The following is a 25,521-nucleotide window of genomic DNA, read 5'->3' on the forward strand; positions in this document are numbered from 1 at the left end:
ATTTTAAAAAGCAGCATTAGGGCCTGAGCTATGGTGCTGGGAGCTGCACGAAAGCAAGTGGCCCCCACCCCACAAGCCGAGACCCCGCACTCCCACCCCGCTCATTCAAACCCCCACACTAGAGGGGTGTCTGGTTGATGAGCGTAGCAAGCAGGGAGCATGGCCCTCTAATAAGAGTAATAGAAATAACATTTGTAAAGGAGCAAAGCTACCAATAAAATGGGTTAGAGGGTTGGGAATGTAATTCAGGGAATCACTGCAAGAGATAAGACATATCTGAACTGTTATGAGACTTCATGTATTAACTGATTAGAGACTTTTAAGGCCTCAGAATGTGTTACATGCTCCCTCACAGCTGCATGTGGGGTGCTTACAGTGTTTTGCCCCACGTACTGTAGCAGTGCAGAGATGTAGGGGCTGTGGGGCTAGCAGGGAGGCACTAGGGTAGCTGTACATTTAAGAGCAAACAGGAAGCTATCCTGTGTTCAGGTACGTCTCTCCCTGAGAGAAATAAAAACCCCTCTCTGCCCCGCCCCCCAGATTTGCACACTTGGCAAGGAGCTCATCCCTTTGAGTAATTGCTACTCCGTTTGCCCCTCCCCGTGTGGGGTCAAAACTCCGTCACAGGGACTGGCAGTGTCTCCCCTAGCTCCAATCCCCCCACCTGATTTTTCCCTTCCAGCCCCCGTTCTGCCCTACCATCAAGAAAGTTAGTTAACCCCCCCGGTTAATTTCTACCCGCTGCGATTTACCCCTGAGCCCCTTGTTAATTATTGTAAAGAGCAGGGAACAGCGACTAGGTATGACATTCTATGGGGCAGCTGCTTGTGACGCTGCAGCGGTCTGCCCTGGGAGGGGCTGCACATAGCGTGCTCTAGTCCCCGCTGCCCCCAGTCTTTGCCAACCCAACAGCATTAGCCGCCTTATACCTGATTAGCTCTCAGCCAAACCTGCTCATTCCTATTGGCTCGCCGTTTTATTACTATACAAATATGGGAACTACGAGAGCCAATAAGAGAAGAGTAGGTAGTTAACGTTCAAGACCATAGGCGGTGACTGAATGGCTGGTTTCCAGCCATTTGACTAGTGCGTTCGGATACCCCTTGTCGCGGCAGGAAGAGGAGGGTGATAGATGTGGCTCGGATGGGCGGGGCTAAGCTGTGAACAGGAGCCGGAGATGGGGGTGTCTGGGGTGGCTCTGGTACTCGCGGCCCTGCTGGGGGCCTCGAGAGCCGGCCTGGCCGACAACGTGATCTGGGCCGTGAACGCGGGCGGTGAGGCCCATGTGGACGTGAACGGCATCCACTTCCGCAGGGACCCGCTCGAGGGCCGGGTGGGCCGAGGTGAGGCCTCGGGGGGAGGGAAAGAACTGGAGGCTTGGCCACGTCCCGTCTTCCTCCAGCTTGTTCTCATCACCTCGTCTGTCCCCAGGCTGCCCTCCCGCCGGGAGCCTTTCCGACCTCTCCCTTTTCCTGCTTTCTCTCTTCTCTCCCCGCCCCCCGGATCAACCCAGGCTCGCCGCTACCTTTTCCCGGGACGGGCGGGCTTCTCGCCGTGCAGCGGGCGGTGTGAGGTAGCGAAGGCGCGCATTTGAAGGGCACTTAACCATTTCCCCATAACTCCCCCTAGGGGCCTAGCCGGCTGCCCCAGCGTGTCTCGCCCTTGGGCAGGCTCGGTGAGTGCCTGGAGCACTGGCTAATGAAGCCGCCTGGAGCCAGGCTACACGCTTTTTTGGTGCCCTAGCCGGGGATATTTGGGGACCTCTGGCTAAGGGGCCGATTGGGGCCAGGTGCGGCCTGGCATAGGGCTTGCTGCCCGCCTAATCCTACCGGAGGAATGGCTCCTAGCCAGTGTCTTTGAAGGGGGGAATAAAGGGGATGACTGCTTCCAGAACTTCAGAGCCCTGCTGCCTTGAGCGTTGGATGGTGGGAGAACCCAAGCAATCTGTGAAGGGGCCGAACTCCTGGGCACAGCATGTTCTCAGTGTGCTACGTTAGCCTCTCACCCCCTTCAGCCTGTTTCTCTCCTATTGCTTCTCTCCTCAACTCTTCCTTTCCCTGTTTGAACCCCGTGGCTGTGGGGGGAACCAGGCTCTTCTGGAGGAGTTCCCTGGATCAGCAGTTCTCTGTACCAGTCACCCAGGAAGTATTGAACCCTCCTCCTTATCTGTTAAAGTGATAACTGATTCTCTGCCCCTAGACTCCTCTCTGTCTTGGCTGCCATTTCCTGCTGATAACTTACACACTTGCCTTGCTGAGTACCCATTCTGTGCCTTCTCTTGGTGTTCTGTAACTTCCAGTTGCCAAAGAGGATTTTTGTTAGGGGGAGTAGAGAGACAGGAAAGGGAATGGATGCAATTTAGTACCTTGTTGCACATTGAGCCATGTGGCAATGGAAGGCTGCCCTCAGGGCTGTTCCCTTACTGCTCTCCAGGTGAGGAAAGGGACAAGGTGATAGTACTGAACTCTAAGTCTTAAATGTTGGCAACACATGTGAACTTGTAGAATGCTCAGAGGTTTTTTCTGCCATTGTGTTGCCCTCTCTGGTCAGGTGCTTACATGAGAGCAGCTGTTTGCAGAGATGCAGTCTGACTTTACAGCATGGCTGTGTCTAGACTGGCATGATTTTCCGTAAATGCTTTTAATGGAAAAGTTTTTCCGTTAAAAGCATTTGTGGAAAAGAGCGTCCGTGCCAATCTAGACGCAGTTTTGCACAAGAAAGCCCCGGTCGCCATTTTCGCCATCGGGGCTTTTTTGCGCAAAACAGTTTTTAGCTGTCTACACTGGCCCTCTTGCGCAAAAGCATTTCCGGAAAAGGGCTTTTGCCTGAACGGGAAGGTCAAAGCATTTGCGCAAGAAGTACTGATTTCGGACAGTAGAACATCAGTGTTCTTGCGCAAATTCAAGCGGCCAGTGTAGACAGCTGGCAAGTTTTTGTGCAAGAGCGGCTGGAAAAACTTGCCAGTCTAGATGCAGTCTGTGTGTTCTGTTTCAGCAGGCAGGGCAGAAGAGTTGAGAGGTTGGTGTCATCTCTCCGATTGTCAGCCTAGCTGCTCTAGCATGTGATCCTAACTGAGCAAAAGTTGCTTATTTGTTCATCTCTCTGAAAGGTTGCACTTTTATTGAAACTGCTAGGGTACTAGCATCTCACTGAGAATAGTCTAGATCTAACTTGAGAGGGTAGCCTCCAGTGGGAGATAGGAAAAAAAAGAAATGAGCACTTTAGGCACCCTGCATCAGATTTCACAGGAGCAGAGAGCCTGAGATCTGTGTTGTCCATCTCCAGCTGTAAATATCAGTGATACTTATCAGCAACAAAAACTCTAAAAAGTTATTCAGCTTCTATTAAACAAGGCCTTTGGGGGGTGGGGGCGGGGGGTTTGCCTACAGGAGCTGATAAACTGCTATGTTGGCTATTGCCTGCAAAACTAGCTTGCCCCAAAAAAGCCCAACTTTATTGAGCATGCCGTGTGTCTCACCAGAAGTATGGTCACTCCCTGCAACTGGATGAGACTTGGAGCATTTAGCTTTGTAAAACTTCAAGATCCCTGCTTTAGACTGCAGGCATGTCATCTGAGGAGAAGTCTGTCCTCATGGACTGAAGTGGAACTTGATGTTGAGTGGTCAGGCTAGTGACATGTAACAGCTTGCTCCAGTATGACAGGCAGCTCCTTTATCTCCATCTGAGTGGGTTTCTGAGAGACCTCTCCAAACTGCTGGCCTTCTACCAGGACCTCCAGAGCTGGAAGCTGCTTTCAGCGGCCATGTCCTTGAGGACCACTGTGGAGGCAGACCATCTCACAGAGCCTCTGCTATGCAGTCTGTATCTCCATCTGCAGGCATCGTAGTCCCCCTTGGTGCTCCAGAGGTTGGTCCTGGCAGAAGTCACCAGGATCAGAGACCTCCTGGACTGCGAGTGGGAAGACTGGGTGGATCCTCTGGCGCTTGTCCAGCACATGGGGCTCTCCACCCTACATACTCCCTGGTGTATGCTTTGGGAGGTGAGGGATGCTTGACTGCTCACTGCTCAGGTTTATCTTGACTGGGTCCTGTGAGAGGGTGCACCCTGCCTGCTCCTGGCTCTCCGGATCTCTCCATCAGTGGCTTTTGTTACACCATCTTTTTGGTTCCTGGAATTACTCATTCTGCTCCCACTTGTGTAGATGAGCAGATAATGGCTGCAGCAGAAATCCTGCTACTGATAGCTTAGGAGTCCTGGGATGGTGCCTTAGGGTTTCCCTCAAGACTCAAATTCTGATCCTGGGACTTAAGGAAGAAAGTATAGCTAAGGGATTTCTAGCATATCCAGATGCCAAATAAATGAAGATTGTGGCTACTTTGGTTACTTTTAATGTGTAATGGTTTGTTTCTGTCTTGGTGCATCACTCATTCTTCACCATCACTAAAATGCTGCTAAGTCAGATCCATTTCCATTGCATCATACAGCATACTGTAGCATTCAAATGAATTAGTCATTTGTGTGAGTGGGTGAGTTCACTCTGACACTATACCCCCATATTTTTATAGAAATGTGTTTTTTAAATATGAATATGCATAGCAAAATGGGGCAAGTAACCTATCATTCAAGAGCTTGTAACCCCTGGACATGTAAATTTCATTTGTGTGCATGTATTATTCTTGTAGGTGAAGTTAGAAATATAAAGTGTACACCTGTTTGTTAATCTAGGTCAGCAGTCACCAATCAGTAGATTGGGATCTACCAGCAGATCTTGGAGCCTCTGACAGGTGATCCTGACTGGTTTGGCCAGGAAGCTACCAAGCACTGGCACTTCAGTTGCCTCTCCACCCACTGTCATGCTGCTCCTGCCCTCTGCCTTGGAGCTGCCCCACCTGGGAGCCTCCTGCTTGCTGGGCAGGGTGTGGGAGGGAGAAGGGGGGTGCTGATGTCATGGTGTCCCCCTGCTCCTGTACCCTATCTCCACACAGAGAAGGGGAGGGAGCTTGGCAATGAAAATCTGTCACTCTCACACACCGTGTGTGTCTGTCATTCTCTCACACTCAGTGTCCTTCCCTCTCATCTCCTGACCCAACACACATGTGGGGGGTGGTGGTGGTTACTACTTTTACTGCTTGCAAAGTGGGTTATTTTGGGGGTTTGAGTGGTCTGTGCATTTCATCACTTTCATTTCTCACTTACGCTAACCTGTTGTGGCTGGAGTTGTCATCCCTGTGGTAATTGCTGCTCCTGGAAGTGGCTGGCATGTCCCTGCAGCCTGAGAGAGGCAGAGCAGGGGGTCTCCACACGCTGTCCTTGCCTGCAGACACCGCTCCTGCAGCTCCCACTGATCAGTAACAGGGAACTGTGGCCAGTAGAAGCTGTGGGCTCAGTGCCTGTAGATGAGGGGCAGCACATGACGCCATGGAGCCTTTGCTGTACATGCCAGCTGCTTTCAGGGGTGGTGCAGGGCCGGGTCAGGAGCAAGCCTGCCTTAATCCTACTGTTCCACCACCTGGAAGCTGTCTCAGTTAAACAGTGCCCAGCCAGAGCCTGCTTCCTGAACCCCTGTCCCAGCCCTGGACCTCCTCCTGCACCCAACCTCCTGCCCCAGGCATGAGTCCCCCTGCACCCTAACTCCTTCCTAGAGCTTGAACCCTGAAACCCTCCTGGACCCCGACCCCAATCCCATCCCCTGCCCTAAGCCTGGAGCCCCTCCCACACTCCAAACCCCTTGGCCCAAGACCAGAGCCTGCATCCCTAACCCAGCCTGGTGAAAGTGAGTGAGGTTTGGGGAGGAAGGGGGATGGAGTGAGCAGGCTGAAGCTTTAGAGAGGGGGTGAAGCAGGGGTGGTACCTTAAAGGGGCAGGAAGGAAGTGGGGCAAAGGGTATTTGGATTTGAGGTAGAGCTTACATTGCACTTAAATTCAAAAAGTGATCTTGTGGTTAAAAAGGTTGGAGACCACTGCTCTAGGTCTTCTAGTGAAAGCCATTACTGGTACTCAAGGAACCAGTGCTCACGAGAAGCATCTGAGAATAGTCTTGTTTTTCCTGTAAGCCTAAACTGTGGTTGGTCCTACAAAAACGTGACCATACCACCTGCTTGTGGACTCCATCTTGAATTTGGTATTTTTCCAGAGAGATGAGGGGAGTGGGACAAAGACTTCCCTCCCTGGGGAAATTGTATTTAAGGAATGGGAAGCAAATGGTAATTAATCTTTAGCTGGCTTCAAAGACTGCTTCCCACCTCAAGGGGGACATATGAAAGGACCTGGAAAGAAAATAACTGATTGGGGAGGAGCTGTTAGGCCCAGGTCAGAGAGAAAGATCAGCTCTGGCCTGAAGTTCTTTACCTGAAATAAGGACTAGGGTGAGAAATGTATGACTTGCAACAATCTCTCTTAATTAGGCTTAGCTAGCATGTTTTGATTATATTAGCTTAATAACTTGCTTTGATCTGCTTATCACTTGCACCCACTTAAATCCTACTTTTTTATACTTAAAATGATGTTATGATTATAAAACCCAGGGTAAATAGTTACTGTGGTGGACAACAGCTGTGTATATCTTTCATTGATAGAGCAAACTTATGAGCTTTCTCTTTCTCAAATTTTTATACAGAGTAAGATGGATTATTTGGAGTTTTGGTCCCATGAGGGCTGTCAAGTCCCTGTAATTGAGCTCCTAGAGCTGAGCTGTTGTCTGTCTCTCTGTTAAGGATGTTAATTGACTAGTACATTTCAAAGGAGGAATGCGGAACACCACATACAGCCCGGGCCAGCGGGAAGTCCCGCTGACTAGGCTCCACAAGGGCGCTTACCCTGTGAAATGCACAAGAGTCCCAGGGGCTCTTGTGCATTTGAAAGCGGAAGCATCTGTGTGGGCCCCGGCGTCAGCAGGACTTCCTGCTGATTCTGGGCTGCACATGGGCCAGCTTGGAAATGTACAGGAGTCCCCAGCAGGGGCTCTTGTGCATTTCAAAGTGGAAGCACCCTCATGGAGCCTTGGGTCAGTGGGGGACTCAGAGTCCCCCACTGACCCTGGGTTCCATGCTGCACTGCCGCTTTGAAATGCCTGTAGAACCTGGGGTCAGCTGGGGACTGATCCCGGGCTCCGTGCAGCATTTCCATGGAACCCGGGGTCAGCTGAGGACTCTCCAGCTGATCCCGGGCTCCGCTCAGCATTTCAAAGTGGCAGCACTGCATGGAGCCCGGGATCAGCTGGGGAGTCCCCAGCTGACCCTGGGCTCCATGCGGTGCTGCCGCTTTGAAACTCCATGGCAGCGTTTCAAAAGGGTAGCACTGCACAGAGCCTGGGATCAGCTGTGCGGCGCTGCTGCTTTGAAATACTGCCCCCCCCCTTTGCTGCCTCTATCTGATAGAGGCAGTTGGGGGGGGGGGGGAATTGACGAGTCAACTCGACTATCCAATAAGGATTTGCTTATCAGATAGTCAACTAGTCCTTACTCTGCTGAGGGGCTAAGGATGTTAACAGAGACTATTACCCCAATTCTGTACCTTGGCTGTGGTAAATGAGAGTTTCTGGTTCAGCAGCATAGGGTGGTGGGGAGCCCCAGAGGGTGGGTATGAATTATTGGTTACTTGCCCCATTTTGGTTACTTGTCCCATTTTGCTATGTACATTCATATTTAAAAACACATTTCCATAAAAATATGGGGCACAGAAGTGTCACAGCAACCGTCAGTGTGAACTCACACAAATGACTATGCTCAATGGTATGATCATCCCATCAAGTGACAGTCTCAAGGGGGTCTCTGTGATCCAACCCATCATAGTCATTATCCCAGCCTGACAATGAACTTAGTTTCTCTGTACACCTGTCTCTAACCTGCAGGGTTAAATAAGAATTGATCTAGTGTTTATGGGCTATTTGAACTACTATAATTAGTTAACATGTAACTTGGGAAAAGGGATGTATTTACAGCAGGATGTGAGAACAGTGGGAGCTTTTAACCTCCTGTGGTTCTGATTATCAAAGCTCCATGACCTTCGCTGGTGATTACAGAACAATAGCAGTTTTACCCCAAGGTTCTCTCAGTGTAACTATATAGCTGTAATCTCTGTAGCATGGTAGATATGTCACTGAAGATTTAGAACTAGTGTTGGTTTCCTTTCTGTCACTTCCATTGTCTTGGACGTTGGTACTGTGCAACTGGGTAAAACTTTTGGATTACTCTGTACTGGCCAAACCAAACTAATGCCTGTTTCTGTGGACATGGCAACTGTTGGCTGACCACTAAAAGCTTGGATCTGCTTTCACTGCTGCCTGGAAGTGCCAGTTGTGCAGATGTCATCCAGCATCTCCCCTACTCCATCAGATGGAAATAGCATTTTAGCTAGTAAGCTCTTGGGGGCAGGGTTGGGGAACCTTTTTTGGGTCGGGGACTGCTGATCCACAAAAAAATCAGTTGGGGGCTGCACACAAGTGAGAAGTATTGAGAGAAGCCCCTGACTGAGAAGGAGAAAGACATTCCCCTTGCACACCAAAGCCTAGGGGGGCCCAGGCAAGTAAACCTTGTGTGCTCCAGCTCTGAGGCTGGGGGGGGCTGGAGCACCAGCGCAGACTCCCCATTGATGAGTCTTGGGGGCCAAATCCAGACAAGCTGGGGGCTGCATCTGGCCCCTGGGGCTGAGGTTCCCCACCCCTGTCTTAGGGGCTCATGCCGTCTTGTGTTTTTGTGAAGTGTCCAGTACAATAAGGTGCCAATGCTGATTAAGGTCCCAAAGTTCCATTATAGTACAGATATTAAACAAGGAAGGGCAAACAAGTATTTAACCTCCATGATGGCTTCAGATTCTGGCACAGCTGGAAATATTCTTCAAAGAGTCTTCATTGTGTGGTGTACAGCTAACAGAAGTAAAGGCTCACTGCACACGTGGCTCTGATGTATAACCCACAGAATCATAGCTGGGGTAGATTGCATGGTCATCACAGCCCTCATGTATGCACATCCTTATTGATTCAGGTTCCTTGCATGATGTTTGGATAACTATTAGCAAGAAGAAAGGAGTTTTATTAATATCCCTCTAATACATGCACCCAGCCTGCATGTTTTTGATGGAGCATGGCTTTTAATGTTTTTAGGAGAAAATGTAATCTGTTTTTAATTTCAAGTCAGTTGCAGGGGACAGGATTATATTATCTGAGGTGACTTGGTCCTAAATTGATTTCATTTCATTTGTGTACCGCATCATGATTAAAACATTAGAAGTTCTGCATGCTCTTTCTCTAGCAAAGTCTGATTTTTGTGGTCAAGTCCTCTGATGCTATAGGCCTCACCCATGTCCAGCCAGGTCTTATTTATTTGGAGAGAGGGTTAGGGAGGTAAGTGGATCAGCAGGCTGGAAACAGAATGTCTATACTAGCTAAAATAAGGGGAACGCCCAGGGAAACACTTGCGATGGACAGGGTAACAATGGATAAGATCAACCTGGAAGGTAAGCTGAGGTAAAGTGTAAGTCGTGCGTGCTGTACAGGGTTTGGTTTCTACAAAGCAATTTAAGCCAATTCCAAGATGTGTGATGCAGTGTAATTTGTACACTTATATAAAGGAAGGGATTTGCTGTGTAACCCTCTGTGTAGTATGCTCCATACACCACACCCCTTGGGCTCGTCTACACTGGCCCCTTTTCCGGAAGGGGCATGTAAATTTCACCAGTCGTCGTAGGGAAATCCGCGGGGGATTTAAATATCCCCCGCGGCATTTAAATAAAAATGTCCGCCGCTTTTTTCCGGCTTTTAAAAAAGCCAGAAAAGAGCGTCTAGACTGGCCCCGATCCTCCGGAAAAAGTGCCCTTTTCCGGAGGCTCTTATTCTTACTTTGAAGTAAGAATAAGAGCCTCCGGAAAAGGGCACTTTTTCCGGAGGATCGGGGCCAGTCTAGACGCTCTTTTCTGGCTTTTTTAAAAGCCGGAAAAAAGTGGCGGACATTTTTATTTAAATGCCGCGGGGGATATTTAAATCCCCCGCGGATTTCCCTACGACGACTGGTGAAATTTACATGCCCCTTCCGGAAAAGGGGCCAGTGTAGACGTAGCCCCTGGGTGTGATCAACTTAATCTAGCTTTACCATATGTCAAATAAAGGAAGCTGAGGAATGAGACTGGAGCTGAACTCAGATTGTGGGGAACTGAGTGGAAAAGGTCTGTGGGAACACCAGTGTACTCAGTCCATGAAATAGGACCTCTTTTCTGCTAACTGGCTTGGGGCTGGTTGCTATGCTATTAGCAATGTGTTAAGAAATGTGTTTCTGTAGGATTCTGTTGGGTTCTGGGTTTCCTCCAGCCACTGCTCATCCTGTCTCCTCCTCTACTGGATTTAAAAAAAAAGTGTGGCTGTTGGTAAAGTGGGAATGGGGATTTTTAAAGTAGTGCCCCCATTGGTCAGAATTAGGAGGTAATATGGGGCCTCGAGAATTGGTCCTCTTGCGGATGCCCGGAGGTTGTTTAGAGCTGTCTTCTGCTGATGCCTCAAAAGTTAACTCTTGCATTCTTGTTGATTTTTGTATTTGGAACCCAGCCTCTGACTATGGTGTGAAGCTGCCAATCTTGCGGTCCAACACCGAGGATCAGATTCTGTACCAGACTGAGCGTTACAATGAGGAGACATTTGGGTATGAAGTCCCCATCAAGGAGGAGGGTGACTACGTTGTGGTGTTGAAGTTTGCTGAAGTCTATTTTGCACAGTCCCAGCAGAAGGTAAGCCAAGTCTCCCCCTGACCCAGGAGCCTTTCTTGGTTATTTTCTGGTGATGATACTTTCTGTCTAGGGCTGTGTATGCCAAGTTCCTGTGATGTAATTCAGGACTGACAATTACCTTGTTTGCCCACACTGAGGGTGAGGATCTCGTGGGAGCTACACTGTATCAGTTCCCTGTACTCTGGTCTGCTAACCACCCAAACAACCTCCTTGAAAGCTTTGCAGGCCTTTACTCTGCCTTGCAGGTAAACATCACTCTCCAAAATACCTTGTGGAGTGTTTCTCTACAGCAGTATTTTTCAAACTTGGGTTGCAAGGTATCACGGCTTACAGGTCGTGCCTGCACTTGGCCAGTCAGTCCCGGGCGGAACCCCCCTCTCCAGAGAGGTAGCCCCTTCTCGGGGATTCCACTTCAAGTATAGTGGCAGTGAGACAGCTCTTTGTCAGGGAGTCCACTCCAGTGCAGCGACCCTCTCTTGAGGTGCCCACTCTCACCTGGGGGGTCTGCCTCTCTGCCTCCGGGGCACATCTTCACTCATGCCGGAGATCGACCTTCTGGCGTTTGATTTAGCAGGTCTGGTATGGACCCATAAATCGAATGCTATGGGCTGCGCCGGCCGGCAGCTTGTACTCCTTGCAGTTGTGAGGAGTAAGGGAAGCCAATGGGAGCATTTGCCCCTGTTGGCCGCCTGCTGCGGTGGCTTACCTTAAGCCGAGTTGCGTTCCTTAAGCAATCTCTTCCATCCCAAAGGTGTTTGATGTGCGCTTGAACGGTCACGTGGTGGTGAAGGACTTGGACATTTTTGACCGAGTTGGACATAGCACAGCTCATGATGAGATGATTCCCATCAGCATCAGAAAAGGGAAGCTCAGTGTCCAGGGAGAGGTTTCCACGTTCACAGGGAAGCTCCACATTGAGTTTGTCAAGGTAACAAATCCTGGCTAGTGGAAACCCTATCCAATCCCTCACACCGTGCCGCGTGGTGCAGTCGTGTATAAGGAGAGGGAGGGGAGGTGTAATATACCTGGTCAAGTCTGGGAACCTCTGAGAGGGTCTTCTCAGGGCGAATTGCTCAAAACTTGGGTTACTTACAGCCCACAACTGGACTCCTTTCCTATACAGGCAACAAACGAGTCACGCAGAGAACATCAGCTGCCAATCTGGCCAGCAAAATGCCCCAGACTTTCAGACGCCCCAGCTTTCTCCATGCCAGAACCAGACTCAGACCTTACACAGGAGAGAGGTTATAAAACCCAGTCTCACCTACTATGAACAGATCCTCCTGGTCCCGAAGGACCAGCCACAGTCCCAGGCCAATTTATGCCTCAGATCTTACCCAAAGAGCATGCTGGGCCAATCCTTTAGAATCTAAAGGTGTATTAATAAAAGAAAGAAAAGGTTGAGAGTGTTAAAGAGAATACATTACATACATCAAACACCAAGTGCTTGATGCAGGCCCTTAGTGGAGATGTTACAAACTGCCAGCTTAAAAGTCTCTGGTGTACATTCTGTATCAGGACGGGTCAGCAAATCCTTCCTGGCTCTCTGTCCCGAGTAAGGATGTTAAGTAACGGTTAATTTGCTGGTCGAGTAGTTGATGAAATTTCTATCGACTAGTCGATAGGTACTTATGCATTCTTCCTTTGAAATGTACAAGAGCCCCTGCTGGGGCTCTTGTACATTTCAAAGGAAGAATGTGGAACACCGCGTACAGCCCAGGGCCAGTGGGAAGTCCTGCTGACTCCGGGCTGCACACGGGCCAGCTTTGAAATGTACAAGAGTCCCCAGTGGGGGCTCTTGCGCTGCTGCTTTGAAATGCACACCATGGAGCCCGGGGTCAGTGGGGGACTCCCCAGTTGATCCCAGGCTCTGTGCAGCATTTCAGCGGAACCCAGTATGAGCTGGGGACTCCCCAGCTGACCACGGGTTCCACGCAGCATTTCCCCAGAACACGGGATCAGCTGGGGAGTCCCTAGCTGACTCCAGGCTCCACGCGTGGCAGTGCCGCACAACTGATCCCGGGCTCAGCTGTGCAGTGCTGCCACTTTGAAGTACCCCCCCCCCCCTTTGCTGCCTCTATCTGATAGAGGCAGCCGGGGGGGGGAGGAATCGACTAGTCCTTAGCATCCCTAGTCCCTAGCAAGGATGCATCTGGAATCAGCAGCAGTACTGAGGACAAAGATGGAGTCGGCCTCATGGCACTTGTATATTCCTGGTGTCTCCCAAACTGGAGCTGGTCACATGATCAAGTGACCTGTCTGTGTTTCACATGCAAGTAGCCATGAGGCACTGGCTGGTCTGCAGGTTTCCAGACGCATTCCTCAGGTGTGTATTGGCCACTCTGAGAGCCATTGTCCATGCAGCAGTGCTAGTTAGCACAGCCGTTCACTGAACAATCCTTCACAATAGGCAGTCCAGGCCCATTGCTCTCTCCCAGACAGAATATTTTCAATACAAGCACAGAGCCCATATTCATAACTTCACATACTCCTATATTTGTATGATATTTGTATCATACATAGAATCAGCAGAGTACATGCTTCCATTTGACACCTCATATGGCCCACTTTGTATAGAGTTTGGGGCCAAACACCCATTAGTGGGTACAGCAGTGACCTGCTTGCTCATATTAAAATCCAATAATGTGACAGGAGGTGACTCTGATAGGTGAGGGTATTCCTTTCTTTGACCCTGCAGCACTGACCTCTGCCTTCCCTTTCTCTAGGGATACTATGACAATCCGAAAATCTGTGCACTATACATTCTGCAAGGAACAGTGGATGGTAAGTTTTTAACTTCGAATCCTTCAAGACTCTAGCTTGGAGAGCAACCCATTACCTTTTAAAGCATATGTATAGTGGCAGCTTTCACTGACCTGTCTCAGCCAGGCCCATCACCCTCAGCTGTCACCTGTAAAGACTTATCCTAGCACATCCACAGGTGTATTGTCTCCCCACTCCTTGACTCCAAGGCTGTCTCTAGACTGGCAAGTTTTTCTGCAAAATCAGTTGCTTTTGAGGAAAAACTTGCCAGCTGTCTACACTGGCCGCTTGAATTTCCGTAAGAACACTGACGATCTCGTAAGAAATCAGTGCTTCTTGCAGAAATACTGTGCTGCTTCCGTTCGGGCAAAAGTCCTTTTGCGCAAAAGGGCCAGTGTAGACAGCTCAGATTTGTTTTGCGCAAAAAAGCCCCGATCGCGAAAATGGTGATAGGGGCTTTTTTGTGGAAAAGCGCGTCTAGATTTTGCGGAAAATCGTCCCTGCCAATCTAGACGCGCTTTTCCGCAAATGCTTTTAACGGAAAAGTTTTCCGTTAAAAGCATTTGCGGAAAATCATGCCAGTCTAGACGTAGCCCAAGAGTACGAGGCTGCTTCATTTGTAAAGTAGGTTGTGTGTCTAATTGAAAATCTGGGGGCCTTCTCAGTGTCACCAGGGTGTGGGGAGCCACCGGGCCCTGCACCCCCATCCGCAGCCAGATGAGACACTCAGCCAGCAGGTAGAACAGAATATTTATTAGTTCACAGGGACACCATGGAGAACAGACTTGTGAGCATAGGCACCAGATGCAGTTAGTACAATCCAACTTGGGGAGGGGGAGGGCCTAGAGCCAGCACCCTGGGCTCCCCCGTGCATCCTCCACCAGCTGGACTGTGGGTGATACACTGAGGCCCAGGTGTGCTGGACCCCACACTTCTCCCACAAGCACCGGAGCAGGACTGACATGAAGTTGGACCCCTGGTCCATGAAGACCTCCTTGGGGAACCCCACCCTGCTGAAAATGGCCATCACGGTGTCTGCCTTGATAGAGGACAGAGGCACAGTCTCGAGCTAGCAACTAATGTAATCCACCACTACCAGGATGTATTTCTTCCGACCGGGTCATCTTGCTGACGGGTCCCACGATATCCCTCTGGAAAGGCTCCTTTATGATGGGCAGGGGTCTCAAGGCAGCTTTCTCCTTGTCTCAAGCTTTCCCCACCCACCGGCGGGGCTCACAGGACCGGCAGTACTGCTGGACAGCAACAAAGACCCCAGGCCAGTAAAAGTTCTGCAGCAGCCTCTGCCTGGTGCGCTGAATCCCCTGGTGCCCTGAGAACAGGACGTCATAGGCCAGGTACAGCAGCTTGCAGCAATACTTTTGGGGAACCACCAGCTATCGCTGGACCCCCCCCCCCCCCCCCCAGCTCCACTTGCCCTGGAGGGAGCCATTCCCGGTACAGGAATCCCCTCTCCCACAGGAACCTCTCCTGGCAGCCTTTCCTCAGGGGCTGAGCTGCACCTCGGCCTGGAATTCAGCAGCCAGGGAAGGAATGGGGACCTGTTCCCCCCTCGCTACCTGGGTCTGGAGTCCCAGCCCTGCTGTGCCCAACCCCTTGGGGTCCCTTGTGTGCTGGGATGGGGCCCTGTGCCCCCTGCAGGTTGCCCTCCCCAGGGTCAGGCAGAGTGCCCCGCTCTGGCTACGGGTAACTACAGGTAACTGGCTATGGGGTCTTCCAGCCAATCCTCTAGGTCACTGCCCATCAGCTCCCCAGCTGGTAAGGGCTGGTGCACCCCCACTTCTTTAGGCCCCCCCCCCCCGTTTCATATGCACTCGGGCCACAGGTACCTTGAACAGGGTCCCACCTATGCCCATCGGGGTCGGGTGGGAGTTGGGCACCATGCAGTCTGGGGCCACTAGCTTGGGCTGGGCCAGTGTCACCTGTGCGCCTGTGTCCCAGTAGCCCATCACCTTCCTCCCATCCACCTCCAGGGGCACGAGGCACTCGCTCTGTGAGGGCTGTCATGGCTCCTTCCCCACTCTGGCATGATAAATGCAGAAGTGGGGGCCAGCAAGTGTACCCCAAAGCCTTATCTACCAGGCTTTGGTATAAAACTTCCCCCAAAATCTTAAAAACCTAGATCTTGGGAATAAAACTTCTGCTGCCACCACCCAAATACTGATAAAGAAATCAGGGGAAAGATCATTTGGGAAATCTCACCCCTAAAATAAAAATCAGGACACACAAGTAACCACTGCCAGGTTAATAAAAAGAAAAGAAAGAACTTTTATTATTACAACAATATTCCTGTGCAACCATAATGACTATATGGGAAGGTAACAAAATATACTCATGGAGAAACTCCATGGGCCTAGAACTTAGTTACAAAGAAAAGCCAAAACATCTTTTAAGCAGTGCCAGATACCAGATCCCATACCCAACCCTTAAAACAATAAAGCCTAACGAAACTGCCTAAACTTTACCCTACTTACAGAAAGTGAAGAATGGTGTCTTGGAGAGAGAGAGAGACATGCTTGTCCCTCTCTGTAGCTGCAGAGAACTCTCCGAGAGACAAAAGGAGAGGGGAAAAAAAACCAAATTCCTTTGTCCCAGTTTGAAAGTCCCACTTACATTCCTACTGGTCACTCCACCTGGCTAGGTGTAGTTAACTCCTTAATCCCCAGGCTGCTAGCTAACCCTCATCATCATGACATACCCCCCAAATCACAGACGGTGCTGGACAGCCTCTGGCCACGTTGCCTGTGATTTCTTCCTGGAGGTCTGAGATAAAACATAGTAAATACATTTATGCACACTTGACTAGATGGTTGAACACATGAAAAGTAAACAAAATGCTTCCACATCCATGGAGTACCATAACAGATATACAGAGAGTATATTTAGTTGAGTCCAGAAATGCCTCTCTGGAGAGGGCATCGGCCACCTTGTTAGAGGCTCCTGAAATGTGCTGTACCTCAAAGTCTTGTAGTGCCAAACTCCACCGAAGGAGCTTCTTGTTGGTTGCTTTGACCGAATGAAGCCACTGGAGAGCAGCGTGGTCAGTCTGTAGATGGAAGCGTCGCCCCCACGCATACGGTCTTAACTTCTCCAGAGCGTACACAATCGCATAGCACTCCTTCTCGGAGACAGACCAGTGACTTTCTCTTTCAGACAATTTTTTGCTGAGAAACACGATAGGGTGAAGTTGTTGATCTGGTCCTTCCTGCATCAGAACTGCCCCCACACCCCTCTCGGATGCGTCTGTGGTGACCACGAAAGGCTTGTCATAGTCTGGGGCCCTCAGTACAGGGTCAGACATAAGGGCTGTCTTGAGCTGGGTAAAAGCTCCCTGGCACTGGTCAGTCCACTTGACCCCATTAGGTTGCGTTTTTCTAGTAAGATCAGTTAGAGGGGCAGCGACCTCACTGTAGTGTGGTACAAATCGCCTGTAATACCCGGCCAAGCCCAAGAAGGATTGGACCTGTTTTTTTTTTTTTTTTTTTTATTTGGGGACCGGCCAGTTGTTTATAGCCTCTACCTTAGCCTGTAGAGGGTTGATAGTTCCTTGACCCACCTGGTGTCCAAGGTAGGTCACCCTGTTGTTCAAGCCAATGTGACTTTTTTTTGCTTTAACTGTTAGCCCTGCCTCCCTTACGCGTTGGAAGACAGCTTGGAGGTGTCCTAGGTGCTCTCCCCATAAATCAGAGAATACAGCTATATCATCTAGATACGCCACCGCAAATTCTCCAAAACCAGCTAATAGGGTATCCACGAGCCTTTGGAAGGTGGCAGGTGCGTTGCGCAGCCCAAAAGGAAGAACATTAAACTCAAATAGGCCAGTGTGTGTAATGAAGGCTGATTTTTTTCCTTCGCTTCTTCCTCCAGAGGTACCTGCCAGTACCCCTTGGTTAAGTCTAGGGTGGAGATGAACTGAGCACACCCCAGTTTCTCCCAATAGCTCATCTGTGCGTGGCATGGGGTAGTTGCCTGGGCGAGTTACAGCATTTAGCTTCCGGTAGTCCACGCAAAACTGGATTTCCCCAGCTGGCTTGGGAACTAGGACCACTGGAGAAGCCCACGCACTCCCCGAAGGGTGAATTATGCCCATCTCTAACATGTCCTTGATTTCCCTCTCTATAGCCAATTTGGCTGGAGGAGCCATTCGGTAGGGTTGGGCCCTGACTGGGCGAGCGTCACCAGTATCAATGGAATGAGATGCCTGTGCGGTCTGTCCCGGGGTGGCTGAGAACATTGGGGTGAACTGGGTGCACAGCTGCATGATCTGTAGGCGTTGCTCACGGCTGAGGCTCAGGGAGAGGCTTACCTCTTCTACTCTACCCTGGCTCTTCCCGTCGTAGTAGGCTCCCTCAGGCCACCCCACCTCTTCCTTCTCCTGGGCGGTGAATTGAAGAACCTTGAGTTCTCGGGAATAAAAGGGCTTTAGAGAGTTGATGTGATAGACCTTAGGCTTAAGGTCAGGATCAGGAAACGCTATAAGATAATTAACTGCCCCTAGATGCTCCTGGACCGTGAAGGGCCCATCCCAGGATGTTTCCATTTTGTTTGCCTGGAGTGCCTTCAGAACCATGACTTGCTCCCCTACTTTGAAGGACCGGTCCCTGGCATGTTTATCATACCAGGCCTTTTGCTCTTGCTGAGCATTTTGCAAGCTCTCTTGTGCGGGAGTTAGAGTGTCTCGAATGGTATTTTGGGGGTTGTAAACAAAATCCAAAACGTTAGTTCCTGGTGAAGGGTTAGTCCCCTCCCATTGCTGCTTTACCAGCTGTAAGGGACCCTTAACTTTGCGGCCATACACCAGTTCAAAAGGCGAAAGTCCCAAACTGGGATGTGGGACATCTCGATAAGCAAACAGTAATTGTTGTAAAGCCAGGTCCCAGTCATTGCAACGTTCATTCACTTGCGTATCATGGCTCGCAAAGTCCCATTAAATCTTTCCACCAGGCCATTTGTTTGATGGTGGTAGGGAGTAGCAACTAGGTGCTCTACCTCATGGGCTTCCCAGAGGTGTCTCATAACCTCTGCCAGGAAATTGGCCCCTGCATCTGTGAGGATCTCTGAGGGCCAACCTACCCTGGCAAAGATCTGTTAGGGACTGGGACATGGTCCTAGCCGTAGTGCTTCCTAGAGCCACGGCTTCAGGCCATCTGGTGGCAAAATCCACGAGGGTCAATATGAACTGCTTCCCCCTGGGGGTCGTCTTAGGGAAAGGACCCATAATATCCACAGCTACACGCTGAAATGGGACCTCTATGATGGGGAAGGGTTGGAGGGGTGCCTTGGCATGGTCTTGGGGCTTCCCCACCCGCTGGCACACCGTACATGTACGGACATAGTAACCCCCTGGCTCATCCCCTCCCAGTAGAATGACCTTCTCAACTGGTCTTTGGTTCAGCTCATCCCAGCATGGCCACTAGGGTGATCATGGGCTAAGCTTAGGAGCCTGTCCTGGTACTTAGTAGGAACCACCAACTGTCTCTGAGGATGCCAGTCCCCTTGGTGTCCACTAGAAAGGGACTCTCAGTATAAAAGTCCTCTTTCTACCACAAACCTGGTTTTGTTCGAAGAGCTGAGGGGCAGTGGTTCGCTTTTGGCTGCTGTCCAAGCACCTTGGAGGCTCTCATCTGCTTTTTGTTCGGCCTGGAACTGCTCTCTTACAGCCGGAGACGTCCAACCAGGGCCCACAAGAGGCACTGCGGGAGCAGGTAGTACCTCTACAGGTGGGGAATCACTGTCTGCTGGTGCAGATTCATCTGTGGCTGTTGACTCCATGGTGCCCCTAGTGGCTGACTTAGATCCTAGTATCGGCAGCCCCTGTCCTTCCAGTTCTTGGGCTAGCCCTACCTGGGTTTCAGGAATTGGATCACAGGTTGTGGTTGCAGCTGCTGGTCGGGGCTTGGGTGCCATGACTGCAGGGTTCAGGGTGTCTGGGTGTACAGTCTACATAGCCTTGCTACGTGTGATCACTCCCACCCTCTTAGCTTGTTGCACATGCTTGGCCACATCCTCCCCGACCAGCATAGGAATGGGGTAGTCATCATAGACTGCGAAAGTCCAAGTTCCAGACCAGCCCTTGTACTGAACTGGTAGCTTGGCCGTAGGCAGGTCGAAGGGGTCGGCCTTGAAGGGTTGAATGGTGACTAGAGTCTCTGGGTCAATGGCCTTGGGGTCCACCAGAGCGTGGTGAATCACTGATACCTGTGCCCCGGTGTCTCTCCATGCGATAACTTCCCGTCCCCCCACTCTCACAGTCTCCCTCCGCTCTGGGGGGGATCCGTGAGGCATCTGGGCCTGAGGCTCCTTGTGGCAACCCCGGAGTGATGAGTTGTAGCCGGTTGGTGCTCTGGGGACAGTCGGCCTTTACATGCCCCGGCTCATTACATTTAAAGCATCGCCTCACAGCGGTATCATGGGAACGGGGGGGGGGGCTCCCAGCAGATGGTATGGAGGAACGGGGAGAGATCTGGGGTCTTCCTGGGTGTATGTAGGGCCCGTCTCTGTGGGGTGGGGGTCGGGGGGATCCCCAGGTGTTGATGGGCCCCCTCAGACTGCTTTCCAGGCTGCTGTGGCCCCTCAGTTCCATCCATCTGGCCCCAAGCACTGCTGCCTCTCTGAGGCTTTTTGGTTTTCTGTCCAGGATGTACCCTCTAATCTGTCCTGGCACACCCTCGAGGAACTGTTCCATCTGCATCAGGAGAGAGATTTCTTCCCGAGTGTGGGCCTGCTCTCCAGAGAGCCACGTTTCCCAGTTTTTGAGGACACGACTAGCATGTTCGGGGAATGGTGTGGTTGGGGTCCACTTAGAGGCCCTGAAGCGACACCGGGCCTGTTCAGGGGTGAGGCCCATCCTGAGTCTGGCCTCCTGCTTAAACAGTTCATAATGATTTGCCAGGTCACCTGGCAGGTCCGTGGCTACCCCCAGTAAGGGACCAGCGATTTGGGATCTTAACTCTCTCATGTACTGATCAGGAGGAATGTTGTACCCCTGGCAGGCCCTCTCAAAGTTGAGGAAAAAGTCCTCAACATTATCCCCTACTTTTGGTACATGGGGAACTTTCTGGGGGGTTGGTTGATGATGGAGGTGGGAGTGTTAGGTGGGGTACTTGCGGTGTCCGGCTGGTTGGCTTTCCCCAGCGCAACTTGGGCCTCTAGTTCTGCTCGCCTCGTCCCTGCTGCTATCTCTGCCAGTTTCACCTCCTGTTGTATATGCCTGTCTTCGGCCTCGGTCTCTCGTTGTGCACGCCTGTCCTCCAGCTGTAGGAAAAACTCCATCTCCTTGTCAGTTAGGCTGTGTCTAGACTACATGGCTCCGTCGATGGAGCCATGTAGATTAGGATTATGGGCAAAGGCAAATGAAGCCGCGATTTAAATGATCGCGGCTTCATTTACATTTACATGGCTGCCGCGCTGAGCCAACAAACAGCTGATCAGCTGTTTGTCGGCTCAGTGCGGCAGCCATGTAAATGAAGCTGCGATCATTTAAATCGCAGCTTCATTGGCCTTTGCCAAAACAACAAATCTACATGGCTCTGTCGATGGAGCCATGTAGTTTAGACGTACCCTTAGAGGCCTGCTGGTCCTCATGGCATAATCGCACACAGAAGGCGCAGGTGTGGGGGAGGGAGAGCGGCAGCCGGCTGCTCCTGCCTCCTCAAGATCCCTTCCCCCAGGGCTCACAGAGGTAAGCTCTTGTTTCCCTTCTCTGGGGTTGGAATCTTTCCAGGTACTTAACATCATGCCTGGCTCTGAGGCTGTTTCTGCCTCAGGGTGTTGCTTAGGAAGGGTTGGGTTCTCTAGGGTTACCTTGCCTGATCGCAAGAGCATGTACTGGGCTCCTTCCCTGCCCTATTCTAGCCTAGCTATCCAGTTGTCACGAAAGCTATTAAAAACAAACAAACAAACTGGTTGGGATGGTCTGTGTCTGGCTTAAGCTTAACCTTCTGTCTGCCCCTCTCAAGCAGCCCAGAAAACAAAAGAAAAAGAGAAAAAACTGCAAAGCTTGCAACTCAAAGAAAAACCTGTGTCCTTTTAAAAATCCTGGGTTCTCAAAATAATCCCACTGCTATGCCACGGCTCCTTCCCCACTCTGGCATGATAAATGCAGAAGTGGGGGCCAGCAAGTGTACCCCAAAGCCTTATCTACCAGGCTTTGGTATAAAACTTCCCCCAAGATCTTAAAAACCTAGATCTTGGGAATAAAACTTCCACTGCCACAACCCAAATACTGATAAAGAAATCAGGGGAAAGATCATTTGGGAAATCTCACCCCTAAAATAAAAATCAAGACACACAAGTAACCACTGCCAGGTTAATAAAACGAAAAGAAAGAACTTTTATTATTACAACAATATTCCTGTGCAACCATAATGACTATATGGGAAGGTAACAAAATATACTCATGGAGAAACTCCATGGGCCTAGAACTTAGTTACAAAGAAAAGCCAAAACATCTTTTAAGCAGTGCCAGAGAGCAGGTCCCATACCCAACCCTTAAAACAATAAAGCCTAAAGAAACTACCTAAACTTTACCCTGCTTACAGAAAGTGAAGAATGGTGTCTTGGAGAGAGAGAGAGACATGCTTGTCCCTGCCTGTAGCTGCAGAGAACACACCCCGAGAGACAAAAGGAGAGGGGAAAAAAAACCAAATTCCTTTGTCCCAGTTTGAAAAGTCCCACCTACATTCCTACTGGTCACTCCACCTGGCTAGGTGTAGTTAACCCCTTAATCCCCAGGCTGCTGGCTAACCCTCATAATCAGTGGTCCCCAACCTTTAGAGGCCTCCCGGGGGGTGGGGCCGCGCATCCGGGGGCATGCCAGGGGACGGGGATGCCCTTGCACTCGGTGCCAGCATGTGCCCCGGGGCTGAGGCTGTCCGAGGGCCGTGCGCCCGGCACCGGTGCGTGTCGCGCACCCGGGACCGGCGCCTCCCGTGCGCCGGGGGCAGGCTGGCCCAGGTTGGGGACCACTGCTCATAATCATGACAGGGGCAGCCCTGCCCCTACCTGGTACACTGAGAAACCTGCCTCTGGAGTGTCAGGCCCCCCAAAGGAGCTAGTCCAAGGGACTCACCACTCCTGAGCTGAGGGCAGCCTGCCCCTCCTCCAGCCCTACCCAGTTAACCCTGTGAGGTCTCGGTTTGCTCAGCCTGTCTTAGAGTTTGGGACACTGAGCCCACAGTGATGACAGGTCAGGTTCCATTGGTTCCCTTGGGACCGGCTGGTTTGCCTGGGTATTGGCTGTCCCCATAGGGAGGAGGTTGCTGGATCCTCCCTTCTGGGGGGCACTAGTGGGTGCCTCTCCTCACTCCACTGTTGTGAGCTGATCTTTCTGGGATTCCCTTTCACAGGTGGACCGGCTGTTTGTAAGCTCATCAGCCAGCTTCCCTGTACTGTGCTGGTCCTCTGGCTTCCTGTCCTTCAGTCACAGTCTCAGGGCCCAGGGGACGGGGGCGGGGCAGAGTTCATAGAGCTGTTCCAGGACCATCAGCTTAACCAGGTCCTCTGGGGTCTGGACCCCAGCCCCAAATACCCGTTTGTGAATGTATCACACCATCCAGGAGACCAGCTCCATGTAGGTCTCCCCAGGGCCCTTCTGCACACTCCAGAATTTTTTCCTGTATGCCTCAGGGCTCGGCCCAACGTGTGCAGCAGGGCTTGTTTGACCCATTCATAGTCCCCCTTCTCAAGCTCGTCCATTTGGCTGAGTGTCTGTCATGGCTCAGGTCGTCATCCCCCCCCCCCCCCCCTGCAGTGCAGCAGCCCCTTCTGTAACCGTACCGGACTCAAACCGGTGTAACAGAATGACACGGATGCCCGAAGGAGGATTTACCAGACCTTTATTAATCAGCGCTGATGGTCGTCCCCTCGAGCTTTACAGCAAAAATGGCAAGGAGCGACCCCGTGCCGCTCTGTGCATAGCCTTTTATCGGATACATGAATAACAGCTTGATTGGCTTTTACATTTCATTGGTTAAAGCACAGCAATACATTATTTCTAACGTTCACGATTGACATTCCAGTAACTGGGGAGGGGTACTCTTATCTTATGCCTATGTGCGGTTTTACTCTGCCTGCTTGTGCCTGTCACAAGTTAGAAAATGTGAAATACAGCTTCATTCTTGCTCACAGGCTAGTGGGCCCCTAATTGCTGTTAGGCTAGTTCCTTATCTTTTTCGGGCAAGGGGCAAATTCCACTACACTTCTCGGGGAGCCCACTCCACTCCAGCGGCAGTGATACAGCCCTTTCTCAGGGGGTCTACTCCAGTGCGGCGACCCTCTCGTGGGGTGCCTACTCTCACCTGGGGGGTCTGCCCCTCTGCCTCCGGGATGGCGCCTCGCAGGGCCTTCAGCCGCCTGCCTCTGCCATGAGCCCCTTCGGGGGTCCACTCCCTCTGTACCCCTGGAGCCTTCACTCCCAGAGGGAATAGTGCAGCCCTGTTCTCCAGCCCAGAGCGACTCTCAGCGAGCACCAAACAGGAGGGTTTATTGAGCTTTGAATGCAGCAAAGGATCTCTCAGGCCTGTAGGCCTGGCCTCCCTCAGCCAGGCATGTCTGAGTCCCCCCTGCAGCCAGGTGGGCTCTGTCTGCTCCCATTCTGTCCCGACCACCACCCCCTCCCCCAACTTCCCTCAGAGCCTCCAATATCCTCAGCAACAGCCCCTCCCCTGTCCATTGTCTTCCCTCCAGATAGACAGGGTTGCCTGGGCCCCTCTCTTCTCCGCCTCCCCTCTCCTCCATCCATTGTTCTCCCCTGGCTGGAACCAGCTGGGTTGGTCGCAGGGGTCTCCTCTCTGCAGCCCATTGTCTTTCATCTGCCCAGAACCGGCTGTGTCCTCTGAGCAGGGTCTTCCCGTGACCAGGGCACCAGATGCCAGGGCTCCAGTTCTGTGCTGTTCCCTGCAACAAAAAACTCCCTCTCCCCTTGTCACATTTAACCAGTAACATCCCGGGGCACTAAGTGCCCCACTCTACATGCAACCCCCCTCCTCTTGAGCCCCCAAAACTCCCTACTTCCTCACATCTCTCCCCCCCCCCCCCCCGACCAAATTGAGCAGGGTCACTCAGGGTATGTTTACACTGCCACCCTAGTTCAAACTAGGGTGGCTAATGTAGGCAATCGAAGTTGCAAATGAAGCCCGGGATTTAAATATGAAAGCCTAATTTGAACTACCTACTCGGTGCCGCGTGTAGCCGCGGGCACAGAGTCCGAACTAGCGGACGTTTAAAAATGGCGGCACCTGGCAAGATGCAAATGAAGCCCAGGAAATTCAAATCCCGGGCTTCATTTGCAACTTCGATTGCCTACATTAGCCACCCTAGTTTGAACTAGGGTGGCAGTGTAGACATACCCCCAGTGACCTGGGGAAGTTCAGACCTCCCACTATGGGATGAAGCATCAGCTATGACATTAGCGCTCCTCTTAACATGGACCACATCCATGGCGTAGTCCTGCAGGAGCAGGCTCCATCGCAGCAGCTCGGCGTTGGCCCCCTTCATCTGGTGCAGCCAGGTCAGAGGGGAGTGGTTGGTGTACATGGTGAAATGTGGCCCAAATAGATACGGCTGCAGTTTTTAAGGGCCCACCCTAGCTCCAGGCATTCTTCTCTATGGCCCTGTAGTGCTGCTCCCGGGCAGCAGCTCCTTGCTGAGGTGCATGATGGGGTCCCCCCCTTGGAGTCAGTTTGCATCAGCACCGCGCCTAGCCTAGTGTCGGAGGCAGCAGTGAACAGAAGGAAGGGTTTGCTAAAGTCCAGGTTGACCACCACCAGGCCCTGGATGAGGGCCTCTTTCAGTGCGCAGAGAGCCCCCTCACACTGCTCAGTCCAGACCACCTTGTCAGGCTGGCCCTTCCTACACAGCTCTGTCAGGGGCGTGGCCAGGGCACTAAAATGGAGCACAAACCTCCAGTAGTACTTGGCCATCCCAACAAAAGCCTGGACCTGCTTCTTAGTCTGGGGAGTGGGCCAGTCCCGGATGGCTTCCACCTTAGCTGGCTGCAGCTTCAGCTGGCCACTCCCCACCTTGTGGTCTAGATACATCACTTCCGCCATCCCCCCACTACACTTC

At 51.5% G+C, this 25,521-nt stretch overlaps 1 protein-coding gene and 1 pseudogene across 2 annotated transcripts in view; one reads left to right on the forward strand and one right to left on the reverse strand.

The window, feature by feature from the left end:
- The first annotated feature begins 1,120 nt into the window (after nucleotides 1–1,120).
- Nucleotides 1,121–25,521, forward strand: part of LOC102451607 (malectin-like) — a 60,709-nt gene continuing 36,308 nt past the window's right edge. Inside the window, exons 1-5 of one of the 2 annotated variants that reach the window (XR_012900477.2) lie at nucleotides 1,121–1,343; nucleotides 10,496–10,674; nucleotides 11,426–11,602; nucleotides 13,401–13,458; nucleotides 14,648–14,792. Coding sequence is in view for 1 of the 2 variants with exons in the window: in XM_075918558.2 (XP_075774673.2) it covers nucleotides 1,133–1,343; nucleotides 10,496–10,674; nucleotides 11,426–11,602; nucleotides 13,401–13,458 (625 nt within the window). In the remaining variant the exon portion in view is untranslated. The remainder of the gene's footprint in view (nucleotides 1,344–10,495; nucleotides 10,675–11,425; nucleotides 11,603–13,400; nucleotides 13,459–14,647; nucleotides 14,793–25,521) is intronic. The other variant, XM_075918558.2, reaches the window with a different exon arrangement.
- Nucleotides 16,116–25,505, reverse strand: LOC149520869 (uncharacterized; annotated as a pseudogene).

This window comes from Pelodiscus sinensis, chromosome W, assembly GCF_052426305.1.
Source record: "Pelodiscus sinensis isolate ZL-2025 chromosome W, ASM5242630v1, whole genome shotgun sequence".
In the NCBI taxonomy this organism is placed as follows: domain Eukaryota; kingdom Metazoa; phylum Chordata; order Testudines; family Trionychidae; genus Pelodiscus; species Pelodiscus sinensis.